The following is a 24,189-nucleotide window of genomic DNA, read 5'->3' as shown; positions in this document are numbered from 1 at the left end:
CAAGAAAAACCTGTGCTGAGTATAATTGTATTAATGAAGTTAATTTGGTTAAAAGGGAAATTTCTTGAATTTTGATGGCATTCTTTAATCCATAGTATTTTGTTTACATGAATTACTCATTTTTCTTCAGTTCTAGTACTGCAGAGTTTTATTTCAGCTTTTCTAGCCCATGAAGAAAACATTCTGTAATCCTTTAGTAATGTGTTTTTCACATTACTTTAAAATACCTTGCTGCTGCTGCTAAGTCTCTTCAGTCGTGTCCGACTCTGTGCGACCCCATAGATGGCAGCCCACCAGGCTCCCGCGTCCCTGGGATTCTCCAGGCAAGAACACTAGAGTGGGTTGCCATTTCCTTCTCCAGTTCAGGAAAGTGAAAGTGAAGTAGCTCAGTCGTGTCTGACTCTTCGCAACCCCATGGATTGCAGCCTACCAGGCTCCTCAGTCCATGGGATTTTCCAGGCAAGAGTACTGGAGTGGGGTGCCATTGCCTTTTCTGTAAAATACCTTATTTCTTTATTAATATCTAAGTTTAGTCTCATTTTATTCTTTTGCTGGGTGTCACTGTTTTGAAATAACACATTTTTAGTTTTTGATGGTTTTATTACATATTCTTGGTAGTGAAATTAGAAAATATAGGGAAAATAAAAATCAACCATAATGCCGTCATGCACAGATAAATACTGCCGTCATTTAACAGTTTTTCTGTATTCATATATTAATATATTTCTGATTATGGACTGGGAATATGTTCTTGTTTCTCAACTATTTTTCATTAATAATTGAATAACAATTTAGTAAGTATTCTCTATGGTTTTAAAATACCATTTTAAAATGGTATTATGGTGGGGATGTTGTTAATGATTATTTAACATTTCATTATTTAAATATACCAAAATTTGTGTTCTTTTATTTTCTGGAACTTGTTTCCAGATTTTTGTTGTAAGTAATGCCACCACAAACATGTACATCAGTTTAGTCTTTATTTCCTCCCTGTTTATTTCTTAAGGAGAAAGAACATCTTTAATTTTAGCATATCTGAAAGGAACAATAACTAAATTTATTTTAAAAAATTTAACACAGTTTTGTCTCACTTTACAAAGTTGATAAATTCATTAGAAAATATTTATAAATGGAACTTTAAAAATGTATATTATTTGATAAGCTTCTAAGTGTAATGTGATATTATCATTTAAAGATCTAGAAGGGAAGAATTATTTTAAGCACATAGAAATGCATATAAAATATGCTGTATTATAAATGTATAAACAGAGTGCTGTGTTGAGATGAATAGTATAACCCTTTGGGATGGAGTGGATTGTAGATGAGTTTCTAAAGGGAAGATAGCATATGAACTGGAAGAATATATAGTATTTCAAGGAGGAAAGAATGAAGAAGAATGCTGTATAGGTAAAGCACCTCAAATGGAAATAGGCAGATATGAGGCCTACTGAGAGAATACTATTTCAGTTAACTGAAATGTCTGCGAATAGTGAGCTAGAAGGTTAGAAAAGTAAAATTGAGGTCAGATTATAGAGTTAATGAAGTTAGGGAGCCTGAATTTAATTTGGTAGATATCTTTTGATGTCTGTAGTTTGCAATAGGTCATATCTGGTTTTTATAGAAGGGAGATAATTTGGAGGTAGAGAAACTAATTAGACTATGAGAGTAGCTCTTTAAAACAAGAAGGGAGCATGACATTAGGGAGACAAAGAATGGATGGGCTTTGGTAACCAGAAGGAAATGAATGGTCAGGGTAAAGGGAAGAGCCAGGTGTGATCCTTGGTTGAATCATGAATAGAAATAGGGAATCCTGGAAGAGGAGGAATGTTAACTTTTATTTTAGGAGGAGAGAGAAAAGGTTTGGTGAGGTGAATTGTGTTTTGAACTTGGTAACAATATTTAATTAGTAAATTCAGTACTGTAAGTGAGGAGAAAGAATAGAACTAATGGCATGAAATGTTTTAATTTAAATTTTTTGTTTACTCTTCAGTTCATACTAGTTTAACATTCTCCTTGGTTCCAGCCTTTTAAGAAATTAATAATCCGCTAACGATACTTAATTTTGTGCTTTTGGAAGACTGTTTTAAAGTACCTAGCAATATAACACCTTTGTAAATTTGAAGTAATCTAAATGGTTGCCTGCTCTATTTCATATGTTTTGTAAACTTGAATTTTTATATATGGATAAAACGTTTATATTTTAAGGTGCCATTTGATAGACTGCTTATTTGAGTTTTACTAATAGGTTCATTTGCTTCATTTAACTGACAAAAACCTATTAGTTAATTATGTCTGACTTTATGATTTCCAGATTTTATTGGAAACAAAGGTTTTGAAGTCACAAGATGTCACATAGAAGTTGTGAAATAGTTGAAAGCCGAAATAGTTTTAACTATTAATTGTGTGTGTGCTGGCATGTAGGCAAGAGCCCCTGAGAAATGTGCTTTTTGAGATAATGATCTTGCTTTTGTGAAAGGGAAATGAAAGTGAGAAAAAGAATAAAGTAAGGCTAAAAGAGCCCCTCAGCAGAATTTGGTTGTTCCAGGTCTTAGTTGTGGCATGGAGGATCTAGTTCCCTGCCTAGAAATTGAACTCAGGCCCACTGCATTGGGAGCCCAGAGTATATCAGCCACTGGACCACCAGGGAACTCCCTACCAGGTTTTAATTTCAGAAGGAGAGCTTCTGAAAACAATTGGAGGAAATTTTGGTTCTTTATCTATAAGTTCTTTGAAGAAGTTTGTGATGGCTTCTCATAGTTGATCCCAAGTATTTATGAATCAGCACGTGTATACTCCTGATTTTTGATCAGGGTATTGCTCAGCTATAGATGACATAACTAGACTAGCAAGAATGAACTTCCTGGACCTACACTTATTTTTTTGAAGAATAATTAGGTAAAATTCTGAAAGGTTGCTGTTACTTCTGCCTGAACCTAAGATTATTTCTGCACTCAGCTGGGGAGCTGAGTAAGCCTCTACTACTAGGAGTAAGGGGGGAAGGAAATACTTAGAAGTTAATATGACAGTGTAAAGGGGAGAAGAAAGATACCCACCTCGTAGTTGGAGAAACTTCCTAATGAGAAATATTATTTAGAATATATTAGGTACTGGGATGTGGACCGCAGAAGGCGATTGCACCCCACTCCCGTACTCTTGCCTGGAAAATCCCATGGACGGAGGTGCCTGGTAGGCTGCAGTCTATGGGGTCGCAAAGAGTCGGACACGGCTGAGCGACTTCATTTTCACTTCTCACTTTCATGCATTGGAGAAGGAAATGCAACCCACTCCAGTGTTCTTGCCTGGAGAATCCCAGGGACGGGGGAGCCTGGTGGGCTGCCCTTTACGGGGTCGCACAGAATCGGACATGACTAAAGTGACTTAGCAGCAGCAGCAGCAGCAGGATGTGGACATTTGAAAATAATAATGGTAACCACCATTATGTGCCAGGCACTGTGCTGAATCCTTTATACATTATCCAAAAGCATTAAATCCATCCTTCAGAGTACAGTTAGCTCAGTTTTATAGGTGAGGGAAATAGAACTTCAGGAGGTTAAATACCTTGCCCAGAGTCAAAAGTAAAACCATAGTGACCTCCCTGGTGGTCCAGTGGCTGAGACTGTGCTCCTAAGGCAGGGGGCTTGGGCTCAGTTCCTAGTCAGGGAACTAGATCCCACATGCCACAGCCAAGACCTCGAACAACCAAATAAATAAACATGAAAAAAAAAATCCACCTGGTGAATAAAGGAAATCTTTGACAAAATGGAATTAACCTACGGAATGGGAGAAAATATTTGCAAATGATATGGCCCATAAAGAATTAATACTCAAAATATATAAATAGCTCATACATTTCAATATCAAAAAGCAGACAACTTGATTTAAAAATGGGCAGAAGACCTGAATAGACATTTTTCCAAAGAAAACATCTAGATGCCATCAGGCCTGTCTGATGTAGAATAAAGATTCTCTACATCACTAATCATCAGAGAAATGCAGATGAATACCACAATGAGTTATCACCTCACACTTGTCAGAATGGCTACCATCAAAAACACCACAGATAACATGTTGGCAAGTATGTGGAGATCCCAAAGGGAAGCTTTGTACACTGTTGATGGGAATGTAAATTGGTACAGTCACTGTGGAAAGCAGTATGGGGGTTCTTCAAAGAAAGAAAAAAGGACTACTGATTCTACCCCTAGCCATATATTCAAAGAAAAGAAAACACTAGTTTGAAAAGGTACATGTAATCCAGTGTTCACAGCAGCATGATTTACAGTCACCAATATATGGAAGCAGTCTAAGTGTCTATCAGCAGATGAATGGATAAAGAAGATGTGTGTGTGTGTGTGTATGTGTGTGTGCGTGCACACACACACACACACACACCCACACCCACACACTGGAATACTACTCAGCCATGAAAAATGAAATTTTGTCATTTGCAACAACATAGATGTACTTGGATGTTAGGCTTAGTGAAATAAGTCAGATAGATAAAAACAAAAAGTACAATATTACTTCTGTGTGGAATCTAAAAAATAGTGAATCTAATAAGAAAGAAACAGACTTGCAGATACAGAAGACAAACTAGTGACTACCAGTGGGAGAGGGAAGAGGGGGAATGCAAATAGGGTTAGAGGCAGTACTATGTATGACATAAGCTATAAGGCTATATTGTGCAGCATAGGGAATATAGCCTATAATATAATATATATATTATATTTACACATATTTGTATGGATAGATATTAATATAATTTATAACAACCATAAATGGAATATTATCTTTAAAAATTATAAATCATTACGTTATAAAGTTGAAACAGATAATATTATAAATCAGCTATACCTCAATTAAAAAACAAAACCAAACCTAATGGAAAGAAAGTCCAATTAGATGGCAACAATCAAAAGTCAATACTTAACAATAGCAAGAAAAAGGTACAGTGACTTAGGAATTACCTAAGAAATGTGCCAACACCTAGAATATGAAGAAGACTTGAAAGCACTTATGAGGGATACAGAAGGCTTCAGTAAATGGTAACCACATTTGTGGACAGGCATGCTTAACCTACATAAACCTATCAGTTTCTCTAAAATTAGTGTCAATTTAATGTGATCCGAATAAAAATACCAAATGGTTTTTTTCCCCAGGAACTGGACAAATTGATTCTCTAGTTCATATGGAAAAAATAAACCAGAGTAGTTAGGAAAATTGAAGAATAAGAGCAGAAAAAAAAAATATGTATAGTTAATAGCATGTTTTAATTTTAAAACCTTGGTAGTTAAAACTGCCCTACATATGGCCATTTAAAACCAATAAAACAATATAGAGCCCAGACATAAGCATGGAGAAAAATATTCAAGTGAGACATATTCAATAAATAACCTTGGTATAAGTAGGAGCATCATCTAGGAAATAAAAAAGTTGGATTTACCTCATGCCATGTACATATTGGATAAATTCCAGATCAATCAAATATTTAAATGTAAAGGCTATAATGATAATGCTTGAAGAAAACATGGACTGATTTTTAAAAATTATTTTGGAAACTTGTGAGGAGGTTCTTTTGGCAAGTTAAGCACTCATCCTCTGTACTGTCCCTCTCCTTGCCCTTCAGAAATTGCAGTCTTCCCTGTAGGCCACATGGGAGCCTTGATTGAAGACATTGTGTTCTGTCTGAAGAGTATTTAAGGTTTCCAATAAAATGTATATCCCTCAAAAAAAATTGTTTTGTTAGAGTCAGGAAATACTTTCTGAATTGTGAATAGGCATAGAAAAGGTAAGTTGCGTGGAAGTAAAAATAATTTTGCTAGGTGGAAGTCACTGTAAACAAAGGTAAAAGACAAATAGGAAAATAAAAAGTTTAATATTTATTAAAATCAAAGTGTAAATCTCTGAGATACAAAGCACTTCTAAAAATTGATGAGACAAAAACCGCAGAATGGGCAAAGGATAGGAACAGGCACTTCACAGAAAAGGATATACAAATGACTTTTAAACCATGAGTACTCTGCAGCCTCACTCATACTAAGAGAAGTGCAAAAGACCTGTGTATGACTGCAGTACCATCTCTGCAGTGAGGCTGTCAGTAAATAAGTGTTCATAGGTTTTTATAACGGTTATTTTGCTATCATATATCAGAATTACAAATGTACATACCCTTCAAGAAATCCAAGAGTACAGCTGTTGATTTGATAGCTACATTTGTATATATACAAAGTGAGTGTTACTACAGCATTGTTTATAACAGCAAAACATTAGAAACAACATTGTGACTGTCTGTGTGTACTAAGTTGCTTCAGTCGTGGCTGACTGTGCGGCCCTATGGACGGTAGCCTGCCTGGCTCCTCTGTCCATGGGATTCTCCAGGCAAGAATACTTCAGTGGGTTTCTATGTCTGTCTCCAGGGGATCTTGCCAACCCAAGAATCAAACCCACATCTCTTAGGTCTCCTGCATTGGCAGGCGGGTTCTTTACCACTAGCGCCACCTGGGAAGCCCCGACAGTGTTGTGTGTTAGTCACTTACTCGTGCCCAACTCTGCATGGAATTCTTTAGGCAAGAATACTGGTGTGGGTTGCCATTCCCTTCTCCAAGGATCTTCCTGACTCAGGAATCGAACCCAGGTCTCCTGCGTTACAGGCAGATTCTTTACCATCTGAGCTACCGGGGAAGCCCCCATGACAGTCTGTTGGGAACCGGTAAAATAATTCAGTCAGTGTAATGTAAATACTATGTAGTTAAGAAGAGAATGAGGGAGGAGTTTGCTCATTATTATAAGATAAATTGAGTGAAAAGAGCAAGGTGTAGAACATTGTGTATAAAGCTATATTTTGGATTAGAAAAAAGATATTTGTATTTGCTTATAGATACTCTTGCCTGAGTACTGGAGTGGGCTGCCATTTCCTTCTCCAGGGGATCTTCCTGACCCAGGGATTAAATCCAGGTCTCCTGCATTGCAGGCAGATTCTTTACTGTTTGAGCCACCAGGGAAACCCAAATAAAATAAAAGGGTAGGCTCCGAAATTAGAATGCTTTGGTACAAACCCTGTACCCTTTTAGCTATGTTATCTTGGGCACTTATCTTTTATTTTTTAGCTGTGTTATCTTGGGCACATAGCTTAGTCTTTTTGTGTTAAGTATTCTTGTCTGTAAAGTGAGGATAATCATGCCAAGGGTAGTTGTAGGGGTTAAGTGAGCTATCACACTGAAGTGCAAAGAACAATGCCTGGCATGTGGAAAATGCTCAGTAAATGTTTTCTTAAAAGTAAGTCTTACACATTTGCTTTGAGATAGACAATATCTTTTTATTTATAACTGAAACTCAGGCATTTATTCAACAGATTATCTACTTTGTCCTAGACATTATGCTAATTATGAAAGTACATATTTCTTTATGTTTAGTTTTCATTTACCTTGTTGAAGCTCATATGAAAAAGTTATACCCAAATTACCCCAGAATGTATGTTTGCTGCTACTGCTGCTGTCACCTCAGTCGTGTCAGACTCTGTGCGACCCCAGAGACAGCAGCCCAGCAGGCTCTGCGGTCCCTGGGATTCTCCAGGCAAGAACGCTGGAGTGGGTTTGCCATTACCTTCTCCAATGCATGAAAGTGAAAAATGAAAGTGAAGTCGCTCAGTCGTGTCCGACTCCCTGCGACCCCATGGACTGCAGCCCACCAGGCTCCTCCATCCATGGGATTTTCCAGGCAAGAGTACTGGAGTGGGGTTCCATTTTCACTTAAAGGTAGTGTTGTATTGGAGCAAGATATAAAATAAATTACTTTACTGTTAAGAGTTTAAAGATCATAGTAATAACAGAAAAAACAGATTTTTTTGTTGTTCTTGTGAAAATTACATAAATGATAGAAGTTAGATTCATTGTTTATTTTCAAAAGTTTAATGAATAGTTAATTTGAAGATTTCTTAGTCTGTTCAGGCTGCTACACCATAAATAATATAGTCTGGGTGACTTACACAACAAACATATTTCTCTTGGCTTTTGAGTCTGGGTAATCCAGGATCAGGGTGCTTAGATTTGTTATCTGTTGAGAACTTGCTTCTTGGTTCACAGATGGCCATCTTTTCATTGTGTCCTCCCTCATATGGCAGAAGGGTGAGGGAGCTGTCTAAGAAAGGACACTAATCTTGTCAATGAGGGCTTCACCCTTAGGATCTAATTACCTCCCAAAGGCCTACCTTCTAGTATTGTCACATGGGAAGATAGAATTTCAAGTGAATTTGGGAAGCGGGGGCAGGACATAAGTACTCAGTCTGTAACAGAAGGTATAGTTTGTGTACTGGTAGTTTGAGGATCAGACACTTAAATCATTTTTTTTTCCTCCTGCTTATTCACGCTTTCAAACCTGCCCTTCCTAAGGTGATAAGCAGCCTTTTAAATTGAAAATAAATGCATTTGGCTGCAACTTTCTACTCTTACTTTTGCATACATAATTATTTTAATACAAGTATGCCTAAATTTACTTGCTTAGTATATAAAAAGGCTGTTAATAAAAAATGGGACATTTGCTGCTTATATTGTGCTTGACTGTGGGAAAAATTTATACATTAAGAAAATCAAGGAAGACAAATAGACATTTCTGAGATTATAAAATGTGAAGATACAATGTGGAGCTTTAAAATGAGAAGATAAAATGTGGAGAACAAAAAAGGAACAGTTTAAATGGAGACCACTGTTAGCTGTCTCCAGCTCTCTACAACAGCTGAAATAGCCTCTCTTCCTTATTTATTGATGCTTCTTCAATTCACTTAGCTTTAAACCTTAGATTCACCTTAGAGTCAGCTTCCTAACCTGTAGCAACAGTGTTGACTCAGTTGCCAAAATCTTACTCTTAGTAACTTTCTTGTGTCTTCATTGCATTTGCAAGTGGCTGCATATGTTATCTTGAGCTAATTATCCTAAACCCTGGGGCCTGTAGTTTCCTCCTATCTCAATTAAAATTCTTTAGTTTAGATCATGCTTTAGTTTACATCATTGCTAGTCTATGCAACGGAGAAGGCAGTGGCACCCCACTCCAGTACTCTTGCCTGGAAAATCCCATGGACGGAGGAGCCTGTTAGGTTGCAGTCCATGGGGTCGCTGAGAGTCGGACACGACTGAGCAACTTCACCTTCACTTTTCACTTTCTTGCATTGGAGAAGGAAATGGCAACCCACTCCAGTGTTCTTTGCCTGGAGAATCCCAGGGACGGGGGAGCCTGGTGGGCTACCGTCTATGGGGTCGCACAGAGTCGGACATGACTGAAGTGACTTAGCAGCAGCAGCAGTCTATGCAAGAACTGTGGCAGTAGCTTTCTACCTGATCTCCCCATTCCAATCCATCCATCTTTAATCTTTCTAAGGCATATTTCTGTTTCTGTCTGGAATATTGCCCAGATCAAGTGCCTTCTCCTACATCTCTCTGGTGTGTCGTATAAGAACTTAAGTCATATATTTTGCACAGTATCTAGTACAGTTCTCTGTCATTCAGTAAGTTAGTAAGTTGCATTGCTAACTTCATATTATGTAATTATTTGGGTAAGTCTTCTCTACCATGTCAGTTACTGCCTGTTAAACACCTTGTCTTACATATCTTTATCACAGAAGAAACACAAGGTGTTGAATGAACACGATGACCATTTTGTTGGATGTGCCATAGAAAGGGAGGAAAGTTACAGTTAAGACTCTTGTTTTGGTAAGTTTGTGGTCATCAGCTACTTTATAATGAAAAGTTTAAAGTTTATACCTGTTCTAAGAATGTACATGTTGGAAGTGGTAAGGTAAAGTCATTGTGGCTGTAAGGGGTAATGAGAATGAGGCTCCGAAGAAGTTGATTATGCTCACTGATTCTAGAGAGAGGAGGTCACTGCGTGCCACACAGAGCTGAGGAGGAAGATACCACGGTAATCAGGAGGCAGAAAAGAGCTCAGGGGAAATCGTAAGACCGTGGCCTTTATTGAGGTTTTCCAGGGAGAGGCAAACTGGACAGAATAAATAGTTAAGAATTGACTAATTTGATTAATTCTTCCAGGCTTTGTTCTGTAGGATAGGTTTCTTATTTCCTGGTACCTGGTTCTGGGATGATTTAAGGTAGGGGAAATTCTGGTTTGGTGTGTGAGAATTAGATAAGGATATAGTTGGTGGAATAATCTCTGGTTTGGTCAGTTTCTGTATGAAAGGCATTTTGGTAGGCAAGTTATCTTTAGGAATTGGCCAGTTCTGAGAGGGTTTAACTCTTTTGGTGTCTGTAAAACCCTCCCCCCACCTTTCCTATGTCATCAACAAGAATAAAGTAAGAAAATACAGTTAATTGTCTCTGAGGTGAATAAATTTGAAATATACAAGAAAGAATCTAAGAAAACAGAACAAAAAAATCTGCCAGTATATATATATTTTTTTTTAATTTTATTTTATTTTTAAACTTTACATAATTGTATTAGTTTTGCCAAATATCAAAATGAATCCATCACAGGTATACATGTGCTCCCCATCCTGAACCCTCCTCCCTCCTCCCTCCCCATACCATCCCTCTGGGTCGTCCCAGTGCACTAGCCCCAAGCATCCAGTATCGTGCATTGAACCTGGACTGCCAGTATATTTTGAGAGTTCATTCTTGCTGGTCTTGTAAAGAGATTAAAACAGCTATTTGGTTGATATATTTATATTGGAGTCTTTTTTTTTTTTCTAATTGTAATCTTTGTATTTTAGTTTTGCTTCTTTCTGCTTCAAGGCAATTAATTTCAGCAGTTCCTAGCCATCCGGAAAGGAATCCTGAAGAAAAAATGTTGTGAAGCCCTAGTACTTTTACAGTTTTAAGTATATTTTGAAAGTAAGTTATTAAAACATAACCTTGTTGTTTAAGTATTATAAGCAAAAGTACAAGTTGTTCAATAGGGAAATGTTTATGTCTTAGTGCCTTTGAAGTAGGGATGATGGTACACCTGCCTTATCATGTTATGAGGATTAAATGAGATTAAATAAAGTGCTTAGCACAGTGCCAGGCACATAATAGGTTCTCTGTGTATGTTAACTGTATACCTGTATGTAGATAAGAATGCATAAAAGGGGTATGGATTTGTAAACATATCCATTATAAAGAATTTTTTAATATAGTTACATCTCCATATGAATATTACTGTGTACTGTCAGTTAAGACATGTAAGTTACTGTATATTTTGATTTTATCAGAAAACTTACTAAAATGTTTTCATGATGATGAGTTGTACCATTCCAAATTCCTATTGATAATTATCAGTAATAATTTTAGAGAATAAGCATTTTCATTAAATATTTTACATTTAGGCTTTATTTTATTCTTAATTTTTCATATTTTATGATCATTATATGATTATATTAGTGATCCTTTAAAAAGTGTCAATGAACAGTTTTACTTTAGGAGTAGGGAAATAACATGCCTTTAGTGAAGTAGCCATTTGGTAATTTGTTAGCTCTGTCACACAATTAGCAATATCATTATTTATTAAAGTAAAAAAAGCATTTTAAATTATTTATTGGTGTTATTCACTAATCCCAAGTAGTTAATGTCTTCATCTTTTAAAAAAATCACAATCATAAAATACATCAACTCACTTTCACTTGTTCAGTTAAACAGTTGAAGAACCATGAAAGAAAGAAAACCACTGGTAGATAATCAGTGTTGACAATTTAGTATTTCTTTACTCAGTCTTTTTTATTTTAAATATTTTTGATTTATCTGGCTGTGCTGAGTGTTGATGCTTGGGCTTTTCTCTAGTTGAGGTGAGCAGGGGGCTACTCTCTAGTTTTGGTGCACAGGCTTCTCATTGCGGTGGCTGTTCTTGTTACAGAGCATGGGCTCTAGAGTATTCTGGATTCAGTTGTTTTGACACGTGGGCTCAGTAGTTACAGCTCCTGGGCTCTGTAGCCACTTGCTCAGTTGCTGTGGCACACGGGCCCGGTTGTCCTTTGGCCCAAGTTGTCCTCTGGAATCTTCCCAGACCAGGGATTGAATCTTTGTCTCTTGCATTGGCAGGTGGATTCTTTACCACTGAGCCACCAGGGAAACCCTATTTTCACAGTCTTTTCTCTGCACGTATACTGGGCTGTGTGTGACATATTTTTATATACGAATGGAATTATGCATTACCTTTTAAATTTCATTGTATAGCATTTTGTGAACATTAAATTTCTAGAGATAGATATTAAGTGTGCTTTGCATTGCTTTAGTTGGAGTTTTGAGTTATTCAGGAGGGAAGGGGAAAATCTATATAGCAAATAGTGAAGCATGGTAGGCAGAGGCTTTTGAAACTTAAGCTCTAACTGAATTAAACATTTACTGAGTAATTGAAATGGAGGTTCTTAAAATTAGCTTTTTACCAAGTATATCCTTCTGACCTCCAGTTTTGTAATTGTTATTAATATGACTGTGCTTTTTGCTATTCATAACTATTGTTTTTTAGACCCTGAAAGCTTGAGCATTAAACATCAACCAGGATTTTTGTTCTGTGTATAAAACATTGACAGCTTTGCAAATTCAGTTGAATTCATTTTTTTTTTAATTAAAAATATAGCGGATTCATTTCGATATTTGGCAAAACTAATACAATATTGTAAAGTTTAAAAATAAAATAAAATTAAAAAAAAAAAAGTAAAAAAAAAATATGTATACACATAAGACTTCATTCAATTCATATACCATATTAAGAGTTGAGATTAACTGTGGCCTTTGGTCATGCTTAGTAATTGTACTTTTTATACCAGATAGTCCCTGATTTATAAATGAATTGTTTTTAAAAGCTAAATTTTTCTTTGCTCATGGAAATACTGCTGCATGTCATAAATAGGTTTTCAAACCAGTCTTTAAAACACATTATACCTAAGTATAATATTCTATCAATAATTATATTTTACCTTTGTAACATTTTCTATAAAAAAATTCATTGAAGTTTTACATTTGCATATTAGAATTTATTTCCACCCATTATCTACCCTGGCTTGTTTGGCTCTCTTGCTTTATTGGTTCCACAAAGCTCAGGACAAATTTTTGTGAGTAGCATTTAACTTAACTATATATCACATTTTAAATATAATACTTTACTACTGTCTCTTAGGGAAGAAAATTTATCAGTCTGTGTTAGTTATTTCCCTAGTATTTTGATTTTGGGAAACAGAGGACAGTTGTCCCTATGGGGTTTGGGTCATTTATAATTTGGGGACTTCAGATATCTTAAAAAATTATTTTTTTCTAATTACTTTTTTTCTAATTCTTTTTTTCTAATACATTTCTATAAGTTTTTAGAAGTTACAGAAGTGTTTTAAAAAGTAGAAGCCACTTTTTCCCCTGAATCCTAAAACTGACTACTACTATTTTTTATATTTTCATAACTTTATACCTGTATTAAAATACATAGTCCTGTACACATTACATAAAATGCTGTGGTTTGCATTTTCATTTAATATGTTTTTATCTTTTCATGTTGTACTATATAGACATGTATTTTAATAGAAGCACCAGTTTGTGTTACATGGATATTCCATATTTATTTATGTACCTGTTACTGGAAATCACGTTATTTCCTGTTGTTTCCCAAAAGGAAAGTTTGGGGGTCAGAGGGCATGCATGTTTAGAATTGTAATACATATTGCCAACTTGCTCTCTCAAAGGCTTTTTTTCCCCCTTGCACTTGTATTTAAAGATTGCTTAGAGAAGTGTCTTTTGCCAACTTTGAAAAATTGTTTGGCATGAAAATAATGTAATTTGAACTATTAATAGAAACTTTAAATTTCAAAATCAAGTTTATCTGTGATTGAATTATTTAGAATAAGTTGTTTATTTCTGTGGACCACTTTTAAAATACAGATGGTGCTACTTGGCTAACTTGACAGGAATGTTTTGAACCCAAAAATATTTAGGTAAGTGTATTTGTTTGGGCTGCGAAACAAAATATCACAACCTGGGTGGCTTAAGTAACAGAAATATATTAGCACAGTTCTGGAGGGTGGAAATTGAATATCAAGGTGTCAAGTAGGGTTGGTTCCACTTTTGTTAGGACACAAGTCAGATTAGGGGCCTACCCTGCTCCCATCAGACCTCATCTTAACCGATTACAGCCTTGATGACCACTTTCCCAAATAAGGTCACATTCTTGGATACTGTGGATTATGACTGTCAGCATATGAATTTTGGGGTAACCCAGTTTATCCCATAGCAAGATTTTGAAGTCTGTAGATGAAAGAGGATACAGAGTAACATGATAATGTATTTTCCTTTAAATAGCTGTTTTAGAATTTTGAATAAGATGCAACTTTAAAGAGAAGTTTGTTATGAATATGTTACTAATGGGTTTTCCATAGTATTACCTTTATAACCAAAACACAACTCATTTTTTACTTACTGTTTGCATGGTTTCAAGGTTCTCAGAGCATGCTATTGGTGATTATATCTTGAAAGTGAAAGTTGCTCAGTGGTGTCTGACTCTGTCCGGTATTCTCCAGGCCAGAATCCTGAAGTGGGTAGCGTTTTCCTTCTCCAGGGGATTTTACCAACCCAGGGATTGAACCCAGGTCTCCCTCATTGCAGGCAGATTCTTTACCAGCTGAGCCACAAGGGAAGCCCAAGAATACTGGAGTGGGTAGCCTATCCCTTCTCCAGCCGATCTTCCCAACCCAGGATTCTTTACCAACTGAGCTATTGGGGAAGCTGCTGTTATCAGGTTAAAACCCATTTAGCAAAAGACTCTTAATAGACCATCTTGTATATCTTGTGATTGGTTGTCTAGGAAGAAGTGTTTATGTTATTAAATCAGAATGGATCACGGTTGGTCAGTACTCATGGAGCTTTTCATGGTGATTCCTGGACATGCACATGCAGAGCTGCAAAATACAAGTAGCTTCCCAGCCGAGGTTCAACAAAGCAGTGCTTTGCCTTCCTGTTACAATATGTCCTTTTTGCAGTATATTTAGTGCCACATTTTTTGCATTTTTGTACCTTTTCTTGGGCAATTTTACTGTTTAAAATGGCCCCTGTGCATACTGCTCAGGTTTTGTCTAGTGTTCCCTAGGCACAAGAAGCTTGGAAAAAATTCATTGAGGCATGAGTTTACAGTGTTTTGGCAGTGAATTCAGTGTTAATGGATTACAAATGTATATTAATTAAGATGTCTTTAAATGGAAACACAAAACAAGGTTATGAATGATTGATAAAGTGTTGTGATAAGAGACTTGGAGACTTGTAGCACCCTAATCTTATATTTTCCCTAGGGGCAGTGATTCAGTATTGACTAAATAAGTATTTGTGGTGACTTTATGAAACATAACTACTGTGAATAATAAGAATCTGTATTCCCAACTAGACCAAAGAAAATTACAAGTGGAACAGTGGTGGGATTTCTTATAAGGGTAGTGCAGTGGTGAAATAAACCATCATATTTAGCTTTTTTTTTTTCATATATTGTGCAGAGTTTTAAATTATCTTTCAAGAAAATATGAAAGAAGTTTGGAGTCAGTTTTTGTCATTTTTTATTTTTCTCTTTTTGTATGTTTCATTAGCCACAGTTGAGAATGAAAAAAAAAATTTTTTTTCTGTCCATAATGGCAAAGAGAAGAAAACTGACAGAGGAACATGTACATAATTACAGGACAGATCAGAAGGTAAATGTAGATACACCACTGTATGAATATGGTGAAATCGATCATATAAATGAACTCGTAAAAGAGTGAATTCTGGAGATGATATTCTACATGAATTTTCACAAACTCAGGAATTGATGAACATGTTTGTTAGATCCCAAAGGAAATAGGTTGTTCCTAGTTACTCAGATGGAAGGATTTTATCACGTAACGTTTTACAATAAGAACCTGAACCTTTTGCTAAAAGGATGTGCAACCATATTCTTTCTTCTTTTATGATGTTTGTGCAGCAAAATGATGTACAAATGAAAACTGGCATAAGGTTAAACATTTTAATTTTTATAAATCTAAGAATGACAGTGTTTTGGATTTATGGCGCAAAGATGGCCTTTTTCTCTTTAATGAAATGATGCACCATCAGTTTTCAGAAATGCTGCATTTTAACAGGGCAAGTGTAAGAAGAACCAGAAGTAACAATGAGCTAGGACTTGTTAGATTTGTATGTGGAGTATATCTGCCTGACAGTATTTACCGGATGGATATGTTACTTCTCTTTAGTGCTTTATCTTTTTTGTTTTTGATCCTGTCTTTGAAAATATTTTTTTTCTGCTTTTCTCAAGACAGTCTCCTATTCTTTTAAGTTTTCTTTGCCTTTTTCTGCCTCCCCAAACTAAATGGTCCTTTTTTCTTTTCTTAAAGAGAAATATTGTGAACTATAAATACTGATATGAGCAGTGTTACGTTTCTTAAATTTTTCTGTGAACATTTTGAAGCATAAAGAAAAGTTGAAGGAATAGCACAGTGGCCAACATTTTGCCATGTATTTTTATCTGTATGAATTCGTATTTTAAAAAAAAATACCTTATTTCTGAATTATAGTCAATTGTAATAACCCTGTGCTACTTTAAACCTTTCCCAGCAAGTTTAGCATCCTATGTTCATAATTCTAACATCTTCCTGTAGCTCCCATTTATCAAAGGAATAATAGTTTTTTTAATGGGCTTGACAGTTTTTTCTTTTGTTTTCTGTCTTCTTATATATCCTCCTTATATTTCCATACTCAGCCTAAATTAAAGTGAATATAATTCTCACTTTTTCCTCCCTTTTCTGTGTTCTTTGGCCTTGTTGAAAGGCAAATGTTTGCAATACCTTGGTGATTAAAACTTGAACAGAGTTAGCATGCTGCTGCTGCTGCTAAGTCGCTTCAGTCGTGTCCGACTCTGTGCGACCTCATAGACAGCAGCCCATCAGGCTCCCCCATCCCTGGGATTCTCCAGGCAAGAACACTGGAGTGGGTTGCCATTTCCTTCTCCAGTGCATGAAAGTGAAAAGTGAAAGTGAAGTCACTCAGTCGTGTCTGACTCTTAGCTACCCCATGGACTGTAGCCCACCAGGCTCCATAGTACCTAGTATATAATAAACACAACAAATGTTAACTGTTTAGGTTTGGTATGAGTTGTTTGTTTTTTTTTCTCATACAAGACATCAAGCCAGATTTTCTAGTGAATTTTTTGGTTTGTTTTGTTGGATTTATTTATTTCCCCTTTATTCTTGCTTATCATTGATTCTCTTTGCAGGCCATCTGGTTTCAAGCATTCAACCAGAATTTGTCCTGAATGTGAATGTCTCAGTTTAACATTGATCTGACTTTTCTAGCATACTGGGGAAAAATGGTTGAGCCTTTTAATTTTGATTGGCCATTTGGGAAGAAAAAGTAATTTTTAAAAATCGTACACAGAACTTATCAGTTTGTATATTTGTTGTCTGAAAAGCCTGTGTTAAGTACTTTTCCCAAGGCATATAATAGTTATTTATACTCAAAATAGGTATCTTAGTAATTTGATGGGCTCAAATTCTAAGAGAACCAAAGTTATTTATCTTGAGTTTTTAGTATGTAGAGAAATCTTAAAGAGCTCAGTTAAATTTTAGTGAAAACATTGGTTTTTATACATTGCTTTAATTATTTTCTTTAATGTTTAATTTTTAAAATTATTCAAATTTGAATAGAGAATATATTCATGTGGTTCAGAAATCAAAATCATATAAATACACATTGAGAAGCTTTGCTCTTATATTTGACCACCCTATTTCCCTCTGTATCCACATCCCCTGTAGCTATAATAAACATAGGTAAAGGTGACAGAAAATAACAAATCATGTATATTATTTCACATCTTGATTTTTTTCCTCCTTTGATAATATACCCTTGAGATCTTTCCACATCAGCTTGTAGCATTTCCTCTTTATTTTTCAGAGCGTAGAATCCCAATGTGTGGACAAAATTCTTTATTGATGGATATTTGGAATATTTCCAGTCTTTTGTTATTTTATACAGTACTGCAGATATATGTAAAAACACACATTCACACACATGCATATTTGTATATTTGTATGCTTCCCAGGTGGCGCTAGTGGTAAAAACAAAAACAAAAACCCGCCTGCCAATGTAGGAGACATGAGAGACTCATTTTTGATCCCTGGGTCAGGAACATCCCCTGGAGGAGGACATGGCGATTCATTCCGGTTGAAGAATCTGTACCTTGCCTGGAGAGTTCCATGGACAGAGGAGCCTGGCAGGCTACAGTCCATGGGGTCACAAAGAGTCAGACACAACTGAAGCGACGCATACATGTACACTAGATTCTCCAGCTGGGGCCTATATAGACAAAGGACAGATCAACAAGGAGAAAAGCAAAATAAGTGTATTGCCTTGTGTTCGCATGCATTAGCACTCAGTAATGAGTAACTCAAAGGGATGGTGGCACATGGGCTTATATGGCATCTTAAAAGAACAATAAATAGAGAAGTAACAAGATGAAAACAGCTTTTTGAGTTTCTGGGTTGGCAATTTGGGGGAGGTAAATGTGTGGGGAAACTTAAGAAAGATAGGGCTATTGAGTAGTTTGTTACATAGTTTGTACTGTTGCTGTCTCAGCTGATAAGGGTCTAGAGCTGTTTCCAGTGATTAACTCCTATCCTTCCTGGTAGAGAGGAAAGGTAGGACACCTCTAAAGGTTTATGTCCTGCTTTTAGGCACATTGAAGGAGAGCAGAGAGCTTTTCTTCTTAGTGGCCTTCAGTTCAAAATGATCCTTATGCCGAAATGGCGTATTTTGAGTTGGCATATTCTGCTGCCCTTTAGTACACAGACGTATCTGTAGGCTAGATCTGGATCAGATCAGATCAGTCGCTCAGTCGTGTCCGACTCTTTTCGACCCCATGAATCGCAGCACGCCAGGCCTCCCTGTCCATCACCAACTCCCGGAGTTCACTGAGACTCAACGTCCATCGAGTCAGTGATGCCATCCAGCCATCTCATCCTCTGGCGTCCCCTTCTCCTCCTGCCCCCAATCCCTCCCAGCATCAGAGTCTTTTCCAATGAGTCAACTCTTCGCATGAGGTGGCCAAAGTACTGGAGTTTCAGCTTTAGCATCATTCCTTCCAAAGAAATCCCAGGGCTGATCTCCTTCAGAATGGACTAGATCTGGAACCAAAAGGTAATTGTGTATGTTTTGTTAGGTTTTGACACTTTTTTTTTTTATAAAGGTGGTTCTATTTTGTACTTCCACTATGAATATACAAGAGTGCATTTCCCCCCAACAGATTGTTATCTGACTTTTGAATTTTATGAGATGAAAAATGTTGTCTTGGTGAATGTGTGTTTTTATAAATAAGCTTTTTAAAAAAAAATTACTTTGTAAGAGCAGTTTTAAGTTCACAGCAAAACTGAGCAGTAAGTCCAGAGAGTTCCCAGGTACTCTATACTATACATATACAACCCTTCCCCCCCCGCCCCCCCTAACACACACACAGTATCCACAGCCTGTACCACAGGGGTACGTTTCTTAACCATTAGTGTACTACATTGACACATCATATCATCCACACTCATAGTTTACTGTAACATTGTCTGTGTTGTACATTTGATGGGTTTGACGACTGTATAATGAAATGAGCCCGCCAGGCTCCTCTGTCCATGGAATTCTCTAGGCAAGAATACTGGAGTGGGTTGCCATGCCCTCTTCCAGGGGATCTTCCTGACCCAGGGATTGAACCTGGGTCTCCTGCATTGCAGCCGGATTCTTTACCATCTAAACCACCAGGGAAGCTCACTTAGTATTGTACAGAATAGTAATAGTACCATACAGAATAGTTTCAGTACCCTAAAAATGCCCTCTGCTTTACCTGTTCGTCCCTTCCTCCCTTTAAACCCAAGCAGCCAGTAATGTTCTTACTGTCTCCAGAGTTTACCTTTTCCAAAATGTCATATGGTAGGAGCATACATTTTGTAGCCTTTTCAGATTGGCTTCTTTCACTTAGTAATATGCATTTACGTCTCCATGTGTTTTTATGGCTTGATAACTCATTTCTTTAGCACTGAAAAATATTCCACTGTCTGGATATACCACAGTTTATTCATTCACTTACTGAAGGACATTTTGGTTACTTCCAAGTTTTGGAAAGAATAAAGATGCTATAAACATCCATGTGCAGGGTTTTGTGTGGACATAAATTTTAAGCTCCTTTGGGTAAATGTGAAAGAGCACAATTGCTGGATCATGTAATGGTATGGTTTGTTTTGTGAGAAACTGCCAAACGGTTTTCCAGAGTATCTGTACCATTTGCATGTCCATCATCAGTGAATGAGAGCTACTGTTGCTCTATATCCTCACCAGCATTTGGTATTGTCAGTGTTTTGGGTTTTGACCATTTTAATAGGCTGATAATGGTAGCTCATTTAAATTTGCAATTCTCTGTTGGTAGGTAATTACTTGCCATGTTTATGTCTTCTTGGTGTGGTGTTATTTCAGGTCATTTGCACTATTTTTTAATTGGGTGGTTTTCTTATTGATGAGTTCTAAGAACATTTAATATATAGATCTATTTTGGGGGAAGGGTTGTCAGTCTTTTATAGGTGTGTCTTTTGCAGATAATTTCTCCAGTCAGTGGCTTGTCTTCTCATTCTTTTGATAAATGTAAACTTTTGTAATCAGATAGAGAAGTATACAAATTATACAGTTTATGGCTTTATGAATTTTCCAAGTTAGTGTATTGTTAACTTCTCAGCTTAGTTTGAATTTTCATTTCTCTCATCAATGAATTTGACATCTTTTCATAGGATTAAGAGCTGTTTCTGTTCTTTCTGTGTGGACAGTCAGTTCATATCTTTTGCCCATTTTTTCACTGAGCTTCTGCTCCCCCCTCCTCCTGTTTAGTCTTTAAATATTAGGGAGGTTATGTTTTTATTCGACATATCAACTACGTTTTCCCTCTTTTTTTTTTTTAAATCAGTTGTTTCAGTTTGCTTTTAGTTTGTTTTGCTATATTTGAAGAAGTAATTTGAATTTTCTTTAACAGATACGTGGCATCTCTTTCTCTTTCCTCACATACTTAACTTAGTGTCAGTGTCTTCCAAAATTCTTCCTAGTATCTTTTAAAAGTATTTCATGTTCCCCTGGTGCCTTTTGTATATCTTTAGCTTTGCCTTTAATAAGATCCTTACCCCACTTGTTTTTCTATAGACTGTAAACTCCTTGAGGACTAGAACTCTGTTTTATTTATCTTTCTCTAGTACTTAGAGCACAAGAAGTATACAGTAAATATTAATATTTGGCATGAATGATTGTGTCTTCTTTGTTTCTTGGATTTTTGGTGTCTTTGATTTTATAGCAATTGATAACAAATTTAAGTGCCCTTCCTATATTGTTGAACCAACCAGTCTTACTCATCCTTCTTATCATCCTCTCATTTTTTGCTCTTTATTCCATCTCCTTTGAGGATTGTTCTGGAGAGACATTGATTCATTTCGGGGTCCTCTGTGAAAGATTAATAGATCTTTTGCATTTTACTTCTTTCTTCATAATTAAGATTTATGGGAGTGTTTTGATGTAAATAAATAACATACTTTTAAGTCCTTTTGTGTTTTTGGGAGAAGGGGCAGTATGTTATATATGTTATGTTTTGTTTTCGTATGTTTCTGCAATATAATTTTATAAAAACTTGTATATATATAAAATATACACAAAAAAGTGAGAGATTCATATAGTGAATTTCCATGTACTATTTATCAACTTCATGAATTATGAATTCATAGTATTGTAAGGTAAGTACTTAAAAAGACATATCATTAGAGTTATACAAATTCTTAAGGCTCTCTAAGGGCTGACTTCCCACCCCAAAATGCAGAATAAGTAATGCAGATGCAATTTGAATTTCTCTGTTACTTAGGGATTCAAACCTCTGTGATGTAATCTCTTATTATTGAACAGCTGTATTTGTACACTGAGCTAAAATTATGTTTCTGAGGAAGCTCTTATTGGTTCAGTTTTAGCAGCTCTGCAAAAAGACACTTTGAGTTTGTAGAAGACATAGCTTTATTATTAGGCTAAAAAAGGTTAATTTTTTTAAGAGGTTAATTTTTAATGATGTCTTTAAAAAAACTTGTATACTAGTAAAAAACCTATAATGCACATCTTAAAGAGACTAAGGAAGCAATTTCATTTTCTTTACTGGTTTGTCAATGGCTATTGACAGTCTTAAGAGGGCCAATATTTTAAATTAATTTCTGATTTAAAACTTGAACATATTTTAACCACATGTGGAGTTTTTATATCTTTCACATTAAAATAGCAGCTCATAAACTGAAATCTGTTTGTTATAGTCACATTGCCTTTCAGTTCTCTCCTCAGCATATCTAGTAGATACTTTATTTATGAGATCTGTAAAGAATTTGTTTCCTATTAGAAATTGCTAATTCAGATTATTTCATTTGTTTCAGAATCACTTCATAGTAGTATCCCATATGGTAATACATATGTTGGTTATGGTTTTATTGTTAAAAAACAGCCAATTTATTCAAATGATTCCTTTTCAGCTGTACTCCTTTTATTGGTAATGGTTTTGAGTGAAGACCAATTCCCGAGAAAATTTTTATACACCTTTAATTTCTTCTCCCAAATATTTAAGTTACTTAATAATCTGAGTTGATTATGCCCTGTGACATATATCTGTATTTACTACAGTGAGAGTTTTGTGTGGAATGTATTTGTTAGGTTTTGTAGAATAACTAAATTACAGTCTGTATTTCAGCATTTCCTTAGCTTTTTTGTACAAGATGAAGACTGTAGTTTTATTCTTACTGGAGGTTTAAAACTAGAATGTAATGTCTCTGTTTCTGATTTCTGTAGAGCAGGTTGTTGCCCTGGATGCCCAAAATATTGTAGCTGTTTCATGTGGAGAAGCTCATACATTAGCACTAAATGACAAGGGCCAGGTGTATGCTTGGGGTCTCGATTCTGATGGACAACTTGGCCTGCTAGGATCAGAGGAATGTATCAGAGTACCCAGGTAACAAAGGTGACCGACAAAGGGGTCTTTAACAATCTTTTATAATAAATTTGTTATCTAAATCATTCTGCTTACTACTGGGCTTTTAAGAGCTGACATACAATTACTTCTCCCCTTTAAGCTCTAAAGGCATTTATTGGGTAGGTGCTTGCCTTTAGTTTGGATTGAATACTGTTTTTTGTATATTTCATATTTCTCCCAGATTATGTATGTTTGCAAAGATAAAGGGTAGAGAATGCACACTTTATTATAAATTTTCTCTCACTGAAATTTTTAAGTGGATTAAGACTAAACCATTAAATATTGGTTGATTGTTTTTTTCTCTTGTTTTTTTTTTTGTCTTTATTGTTTTTATTGAATGTTGAAGTCCCACATGCTTAGAGTAAAAAGAATAATTCACTTTCTACATTTTTACATAGCACTGACCACAGTTTAATTTATGCTAACCACTGATTCATCATAGAATTATTTCAGAGTTTAAAAATAAGCAGTGCTTCATCAATATTGTAGTTTTACAGAATTATATAGGGCATCACCATTGCTTTAATACTAAAAACTGTAATCCTGAACATAAAGGTTTAAAGAAAAATATCCAGTTCTTTTGGGTACATAATTAATACACTAACTCATCCTTAGTGTTTAAAATTATACAAATTCTTGTCTCCTTAAACTCTTTATGTTTTTTCTCCTGGTAATAGTTACAGGAGTAAAAGAGAACTCTAGGGAACCAAGATATTGTACTCATTTTAGATTTATTCCAAGTAGCATTTTTATAATATACACATTTAGATATTTTGTTTGTTTTTTTTTTATCCTGAACCCTCCTCCCTCCTCCCTCCCCATACCATCCCTCTGGGTCGTCCCAGTGCACTATTTTGTTTTTAATTTAACATTATTAATGTTTGCCCTGGCTTAAGAAATAGATAACTACTAGGATAAGAAATTGGAGCACAGGAAATAATACATTTCAGAACAGGAGGGAATTGTCTGGCAGTCCAGTGAGGACTCCATGCTTTCATTGCTAAGGGCACAGGTTCAATCCCTGGTCAGGGAACTAAGATCCCTTAAGTTACCTGGTATAAAAAACCAAAAACAACCACAAAACAAACAAAAAAAAACAGAACAGAGCTCTTATCATTAGAAATGATTTTTTTTTTTTTTAAATAGGGATGGTAGCTAGTTCCTTCAGCAAGCCCATATTTTTTTTATCAAATGTATATATATGTATATATG

The 24,189-nt window shown here is 35.8% G+C and overlaps 1 protein-coding gene across 7 annotated transcripts in view; it reads left to right on the top strand.

Moving 5' to 3' along the window:
• HERC4 (HECT and RLD domain containing E3 ubiquitin protein ligase 4) overlaps positions 1–24,189 on the top strand; it is a 127,608-nt gene that overhangs the window by 9,267 nt on the left and 94,152 nt on the right. For all 7 annotated transcript variants that reach the window (XM_027530872.1, XM_027530875.1, XM_027530873.1 and 4 more), the window contains exon 3: positions 22,797–22,956. In XM_027530872.1, coding sequence (XP_027386673.1) covers positions 22,797–22,956 — 160 coding nt within the window. The remainder of the gene's footprint in view (positions 1–22,796; positions 22,957–24,189) is intronic.

This window comes from Bos indicus x Bos taurus, chromosome 28 (assembly GCF_003369695.1).
Source record: "Bos indicus x Bos taurus breed Angus x Brahman F1 hybrid chromosome 28, Bos_hybrid_MaternalHap_v2.0, whole genome shotgun sequence".
Taxonomy (NCBI): domain Eukaryota; kingdom Metazoa; phylum Chordata; class Mammalia; order Artiodactyla; family Bovidae; genus Bos; species Bos indicus x Bos taurus.
Note: the sequence above shows the minus strand (reverse complement) of the source record. Positions and strands in the feature narration are given on the sequence as shown.